The sequence below is a fragment of the Calidris pugnax genome, unplaced genomic scaffold (genome assembly GCF_001431845.1).
Source record: "Calidris pugnax isolate Ruff unplaced genomic scaffold, ASM143184v1 scaffold27, whole genome shotgun sequence".
Classification (NCBI taxonomy): Eukaryota; Metazoa; Chordata; class Aves; order Charadriiformes; family Scolopacidae; genus Calidris; species Calidris pugnax.
This window is the reverse complement of record NW_015090893.1, coordinates 10,341,857-10,349,329: the sequence shown is the minus strand read 5'-3', so window position 1 is coordinate 10,349,329 and position 7,473 is coordinate 10,341,857. Positions and strand designations below refer to the sequence as shown.

Sequence of the window (7,473 nt, the reverse complement as noted above, 5' to 3'; positions counted from 1 at the left end):
GCCGGGGTATGGCGGGGCCTACCGCGGGGGTTTCCTCGGCCTAAAGGCGCCGCGGGTGCGGGCTCCGAGTGCTGGTGTCGGGTGGTGCCGGGTGGTGCCGTGCGTTTGGGTTTGGCTGTTGTCTGCCTGACCTGCGTGAATCCTCCTTTCCCTCCCAAATCCCCATGAACCCTTCGCTCGGCCTCTCCAGGGCACGGAGTTGCTGCGGGTGTTTGTCTGCCAGGGGCAGCTTCAGAACGGTGCCCTCGGACAGGGTGGTAGGGAAACGGAGTACCCATACCCTGGGTGTGCTGGGGCTGCGACAGCAACTAGTGTACAGGGATATTTATTTGTGTTGGGAGTCAGTGTTGGTGTGGCACTCGCCTTTCTTGGGGATAAATAAAACACGGTTCTCTCCAGTGGTAGGGGGTATGTTCTTCCTGGGCGGGTTGAGCTGTAAGTTTAGTCACAGGGGGTTCTGGTAAAGCTCACATGTTTTGATGGGTTTAGTGATAACGTTGCCATTGTTGGACCAAAAGGCACCCTGGGAGAAAGAGAGCTTATATAAAATAGTGTGTGTCATCCTCTTATTCCAAGAAGAATTGGGAAGATGGTCATTTTGAAGGACTGGTTAGGGTGAGATGTTAATGGGAAAGAGCATGGGTTATGCAGAAAGTGTAAAAGAGTTCTGTTATTGTTTTTCATACTTGGAGGGAATTCTGTGTCAGCATTGACAGGATACCTGAAATCAATATTCACAGAAAGCAAACATGAGGGAAATGAATGGGTTAGCATTTTTAGTAGCTCTTTAAGGGATGCTGATTCAACTGTTTTTCCTTTGAAGGTTTTCGGAGCAGCATGAGTTCAAAAAGCCGAATGATGACCGTGCTCTTCATCTGATGACCAAGTGTGCCCAGACAGTGATGCAAGAATTGGAGGATATTGCTATTGCTTATGGACAGAGTGATGAATACAGTTTTGTTTTCAAAAAGAACAGTAGATGGTTTAAAAGAAGAGCAAGGTAATAGCTGCTTTGATACTCAAGTGAACTTGGTTTTAACATCTGTTCGTAAACCTGTAATTCTTCTTTAGATTTGCCTTTATCTATACAGAGAGGTTAGGAGTAGGACTGTATTTGGGTGCGTGTACTACAATTAGTTCAGGTTCTTCATGTGAAGTCTTTGCAAATGATCTTTCAGGAAAATGTGTTCAGTGGTACAGAGCATAAAAAAAAATCTGATAAAGCAAACATTAGAAACAAGTGTTGTTAGAACAAACATTCTTTTAACAAAATGTTTGCTTTTCCAAATTATTTTACTTGATTCTCAGTACTTCCTGTTCTTAAGAAGAATCTATGCCGTAGCTGATAAGTTGGGCCATTATTTAAGAAATGTTACTATCCACCAGAATTATCACTCCTAATGCCTCAAATATTCACAGATATATAATCATATTGAAATATTTCTTTCTTTTTTTCTTTTGTTTTGTGTTTGCAAGTAAGTTCATGACTCATGTGGTCTCCCAGTTTGCCTCAAGTTACGTTTTCTATTGGAAGGATTACTTTAAGGACCAGCAACTTCTGTACCCACCGGGATTTGATGGACGAATTGTGTTGTATCCCAGCAACCAAAATTTAAAGGACTACCTCAGCTGGAGACAAGCAGACTGTAAGTGTTTCTAGAAAACGGAGATATGTGCAGTTGAATTCTCTTCCTCTCCAAGTAGAAATGCCATTATTGCCATATAGGTATCGTTGTAGTTTTAAATAAACAATATTAGAATTTTCTTGGGCTCTGTATGGATGTAGAAATAATGGCTGAGTCTTCAGGCTACAACTATATTTGTTGCAGGCTAGGAGTGACTTCAGCCCAGGAAATATGAGAATTATTAATAGAATTAATGCATTATTTTTTAACTTCCTGGCTTGTTTAGCCAAGGTAATCTTCTTTAATGAAGAGATGTGAATCTTTGAATTCACACCATGGAGCAAAATTGTAGCAATTAAAAGTGCTGTTTATTCCGTGCTAGAACAGACCAGTGGATTTAATTTCTTGGTTTTCATTAGTCCCTGTTGCTCAAAAGGAGATAATTTATGTTACACATAAACACCTTTCACCCTCCCCTCTCTTTTTTCAGAATTTTATAATTAAATCTGTCTTATTGACATCATGGTATGCAGTACCTTAAAAATTACTCAGAAAGATTGTGTCTTCTCTAGCGACTGATGTTATTAATTCTCCTTTAGTCTTGGCTGTTTCTTGAGTGTGTTTTTTCTGAGGAGTCACTCAGATTTGGTGAATACTCTTTCACTCTTTTTTTCTGTAGGCCATATTAATAATCTTTATAATACGGTGTTTTGGATGCTTGTGCAGCGAAGTGGTTTGACACCAGTGCAAGCACAGGACAGACTCCAGGTAAGATTCTCTTGAGGTCTTTTTTTTTTTTTTTTTTTTTTTAATAGCTACAAAGAAAATCATAAGATTTGCGAAGCTGTGTCTTTCTTAATTAGCAAGTTCAGAAATCTTAAAAATGTCATGTAAACATCTGGTAGCCATAAACACGAAGTACAGTGGCAGGATTCAGCAATTACCGATTCCCAGTCCCTTCTGTAGTATTTTGTCTCATTGTGCAGACTTCAGCAGATTATTTCTGTTTTCTCTTGGCGTCTGTTGACTTTCTCTTATTTGTCTTGAAAATATAATAAAAACCCTCTCTGTTTTAATATCCTCTTTTAGCAGTTGGAAAGAATCCCTCTGTTGGGAGATATAATTTAATTTCACCTTGTAATTTAAAGGTGAAAAACCTGTATAAACTTCTAGTATTAACCCATTTTCTACTCTAGAGATTCAGTTTGTTTGTTTTCTATAAGAGTACTTTTTTTATATTTTCTCTCAGGGAACTTTGGCTGGAGATAAGAATGAAATCTTATTTTCTGAATTCAACATCAACTACAACAATGAACCTTTGATGTATAGAAAAGGAACTGTCTTAATATGGCAGAAGGTAGGAAACTATATTGCCACTTGCTTCACGCTCGTGTTTTAAACAGCTACACTGTGGCAAACAAGCTACACTGTAAGATCACCACATGTATCCCAGATGTATGTCTATGTGTAAATTTATTTTAAAACTAACCACATTTGCCATATAATGGTGTGTAAGATGACTAATTTCTTTAGATGTGTTTTTGAAATATCTTTATCTATGAGCATAGTATAAAAATTAGTCTCTGAAGTCTGGCATAGATACACATTATGACTGTTTAAATAAAATATGTATCAACAGATGACTATGTATACGTAAAATTTCACAAAACTGCTTTATTTTCTAGATAAATCTCCCTCATTTAATGAATCATAGAGTTGGTTTCTTAGTATTACCAGCTTTGAAAATTGAGGAAGTATTTTACTTCCTGAAAAACTACATTTTAATGACTGTTACCAGTTTGATATGGTAATCACTGGGGCATGTGCCAGGCCTGTCCTGGGATTAGATCCCAAGTATTTCTACTGCAAAGGAATTATCTTGCCAAACTTCTGTTCGGTAAGAGAGCTCGGCTTATAGTATGCTTAGTCCTTTTCTATTTCTGTAAAGGAGCACAGTAAGGAGTGCAGCTGTTAATGGGAAATTCCTTTTAATGGTAACTTGGAAATTTTCATCATTCTTGGATTGCATCATTGATGCAGAGTTAGTTTAAGAAGTTTCTGTCCTGTGTTTTGTATGAGATGACACCCCAGAAAATCATAAATGTTTATGGCCTCAGTGTCCTTCTGTAGTAGGAGATCTTAATTAGAAATATCTGCTGAGAGTTCTCCATAACCTGTTCAGCCTTTCAACTTCCATACGTAAAAAAACTAAAAGCTGATAATCTACTTCAAATTAAGTAATAGAACTACTTAGATAGAGGTTCAAACCTGGAAATATATTCTACTTGTTCTTTATACATACTTTTTTTTTTGCTTTGTAATTGTAGTCATTTGCAAGGTTTCCCATTTGTTTTGTATAGCTCCAAATTAAGTACTGTACTTTATTCAAGAATTCTTGCAATCAGTTATGTGAATTTGCAGGTAACTTCTTCAAGCCACGTGATGATGGCGTGCGGTTTCAATTGCTTGTGTGTTAGAGAACAGACTCTTTCCAAAGATTTAGCCTTCAAATCCTGTAGTATGCCACAGGGTTGATAGTTGCTTTTGTTGTAGCTTTGTTTCTTGTCAGTTTGTGAATCCCCTCTTTTATGCCTGCTAATGTGTCACCTGTATTTTCAGATTAATGAAGTCACGACTAAGAAAATAAAACTGCCGAAGGAAACGGAAGAAAAAGAAGTTGAGGTGACCCGAACTAGGACTAAAGTTGTTCCCCTGCACTGTGACATTATTGGGGACCAGTTCTGGGAGGAATATCCTGAGATCCTGGCTGAGGATAGTTGATGCCTCTGGTGAATGTAACCTGTAGTTCACCTTTGGCTCTGCTTGGGTTGTTGTTGAGTGAAGACTATGGTGACTGTGACCCTCTGCAGGAACTGCACTGGTTTTAGCACTGTTGGTGCCTGAAGAAAAGACACCGTTATGTTCTCCGACACACAAGGATATGCCAATATGGAAAACTTAAAATCATATTACATTTTGAATCTTAAGAAGTCCTCATAAATTGGCGGCTTCTTCCTTGTACATGCATATTTGTAAAAAAAGTGTATAGAAATTTCATGCATTTCTATAGCTTTTAAATCATGAGGTATTTTACTGAACTACTGAACTATAATAAAGCTGGCATATTTGAACAGTTAAAAGCAGAAGAAAAAATAATTATTTTTATTTTTTTTTTCAACCGAGGTGGACCAGAATATTTCAATTGGCATTTAGTGTTCCATTTCAAGGCCAGTGTGTTTGGTCAAATCAGTCACAAACTGTTCAACTGCCTTATATCTCTGATCCTTGCAGAAAGGAAATGGAGTCACCCCAGCAGTTACGTATGACTGGTTTTAAAAGCTTTTGACAAATGTACAGGGTTTTTATACTTTTTAAATATAGTAACATTAATAAAAAAAAAAAAACTTCCCTGCTGTATTTATTACTTGGCCTCTCTCATTCCTGAGACTTTTACTAGTAATTGGTGACAGTTCCAAACAGTGAAGTTGATAGTAAGGTGCTGTAGAGATGTGAATTCTGTTAGGACGTGGGTAGATGTGCTCTCATCCTCTGTGGCCAGGGAAGTCACCTGTCCCCTGCTGTGCAGCAGAGGGACAGGCAGCAGCACAGGGGAACATTCCTTGTGCCTGCAAAGAGGATGCTGACAAGAACTTTTGCTGCTCTGGTTTTTCTTGGAATGACACAGATGTAGCTGATCTGACAACACGTGTGTGTTAGAGGGAGGGTGGGAGTGTGTGTTGCCTGGTCTGGGCATAGTTTTGTTCTGGTTTAACTCTGAGTTAAGACCCTTTCTCAAAACAGTTAAATCATGCAAGCTCTCAGGGCGGAAATATTTCTGCTAATGGAAGGGGGCTTGTCCCAGGGTAACGAATTTGAAGGAAATAACCTATTTCAGCATAGAAATACAACTATAATTATACAATAGGTATTAGTAAGGATATTATTACTGCTTCTAACTGTACTGCTTTCAAAAACATGGTGCTAGAACCATACTCTGTCAGGCTGTTGCTGAGGGATAGTCAGCAGTTGGGACTGGCCATAAAAATGGAAAGAAAGGATGAAATATGATGAGGAAGGTCAGTTCTGAGTTAGTTTCCCATGAATTTGTGTAGCAGCCTACTCCTCTGTTTCCCTTTTTCTTCCTGCAGGAAGAATTTACACATTTAAGGCAATGTGCGTGTCTGGGGGTTTTGGGTTTTTTAAAAAACAAGAACCACTAAACATGTACTTCTGTAAACTACCACTTCACAGTTTCTTCCTGAGATTAAACAATGAGTCTACACATTTGTAATAGCGCAGGGTTTCCCCTCTGCTGCTGTGTGCTCATACTGTGCCCTTCGTGCAGTGAGATAATGCATATAATTTCAATTTGTAGAATGGGCTGTGTAATTCCTAGGAAGAGGATATGAGGGATTGTGAGATGATGACTCCGAATGAATCATTGCACCCGTCATTTACCGCAAAGAACTTCCTATCTGCCTGTCTGGTTGGTTTTTTTTTTTTTTTTTCGTTTGTTTTTTTCTTTTGTCTTGTAACATAAATGTAATTTACTCGACTTCGAAATGCCATATGTTACTACCTGGTGTCCAACTCTGGACATGACATGTAAAGCAACTGTTCCAGAGCTGGTAACATTTGGATTTTGCAGTCTGAATAAAGAAGAAAAAAAGTTTTGGCAACCATGATTCATGCTTGGAAAGGATTAGGTAGGTTTTTTTATGGTATATATGATGATGCTTGATACATCAATTGATACATTCTACACTGTACATTGTGTGTGTGTATCAAAAATGGGTCTGTATTAGGTCTTCTCCTCAGAGCATTTTCTAATTAACTCACGTCCATACCATAATATGTAATAAGCAAACTGTACCTATTTACATATGGATGCAGACTTTGGCACCAAGATATAGATCGTCTGTACAGCCATGGCCTTTAATTTGTATTAATTTAAATGCTAGAAAAAGGAATATGCCTTTGTAGCTGTAGGGGAAAATAAATCTTCCCAGGTTTCCAGGAGCAGACTGGCATTTTGTGGTTGGACTCGATGATCTCTGAGGTCCCTTCCAACCACTACGATTCTGTGATTAGTGGCACATGCAGCTTGACCTGTGTCCTTGCTTATAGGTCTTCCTATAGCTGCAGAAGTGACCCAGAGAAGAGCTAGGTGTTTCCCCGGCGTTGCTCAGCGAGCTCTGGCTGATGCATTGCCATAACAGGAACCACTAAACGTCCAGGAACCAGTTATGAAAGGTTAATGGTAGGTGGTGGAATCTGTTACAGTAAAACCGCTTGGCAGCATTAATACACGGTGCCTCACTTTTCTTCGGAGACAAGTTCCTGTGCTGTGAGCCCTTCTATGGATTAAAATGCAAGTTACGCGGCAGCCGCCCATCGCCCGTGGCGGGCGGAGCGGGGTCCCTGCTCGAGAGAGCACCCCCAGAGCAGCTGCAGGGGGAGGCCCCAGTGCAGAGCCCCGCCGTTGAGTTGCACCAGGGGCTTATCTGAAGGTGCACGGAGAAGGGAAGCACGGGGGGACCGGTAACTCCCCGCCCCGCTCCGCCCCTCGGGGCCGGGCGCGGGCGGTTCCCCGCGGTCTCCCCTCCCCTCGCCGCACCGCCCGGACCCTGCTTAGCTTGCGGGCCCGCCGGGCGGCGCAGCGGCACCCCCTAGCGTCGGCGGGCCGGGCCGCCGCCCGCAGCCCGGCATGGAGGAGGACGAGGGGGCTGCGGGAGGCGCGGAGCAGCGGCGCCCCCGCCGCCGTCCCGGGCCCGAGCGCTCCCCCAGCCCCAGCCGCCTGGACGTGAGCTCCAGCCGCTTCGACCCGCTGCTGGCGCTGTACTCCCCC

The 7,473-nt window shown here is 41.3% G+C and overlaps 2 protein-coding genes across 2 annotated transcripts in view; both read left to right on the top strand.

Moving 5' to 3' along the window:
* THG1L (tRNA-histidine guanylyltransferase 1-like) overlaps positions 1-5,015 on the top strand; it is a 5,273-nt gene extending 258 nt beyond the window's left edge. Inside the window, exons 2-6 of the mRNA XM_014947717.1 lie at positions 824-1,000; positions 1,477-1,646; positions 2,305-2,393; positions 2,875-2,982; positions 4,245-5,015. Of these exons, the coding sequence (XP_014803203.1) occupies positions 824-1,000; positions 1,477-1,646; positions 2,305-2,393; positions 2,875-2,982; positions 4,245-4,406 (706 nt within the window). The 3' untranslated portion in view covers positions 4,407-5,015. The remainder of the gene's footprint in view (positions 1-823; positions 1,001-1,476; positions 1,647-2,304; positions 2,394-2,874; positions 2,983-4,244) is intronic.
* Positions 5,016-7,332: 2,317 nt separating this feature from the next.
* LSM11 (LSM11, U7 small nuclear RNA associated) overlaps positions 7,333-7,473 on the top strand; it is a 9,669-nt gene continuing 9,528 nt past the window's right edge. Inside the window, exon 1 of the mRNA XM_014947758.1 lies at positions 7,333-7,463. Coding sequence (XP_014803244.1) covers positions 7,333-7,463 — 131 coding nt within the window. The remainder of the gene's footprint in view (positions 7,464-7,473) is intronic.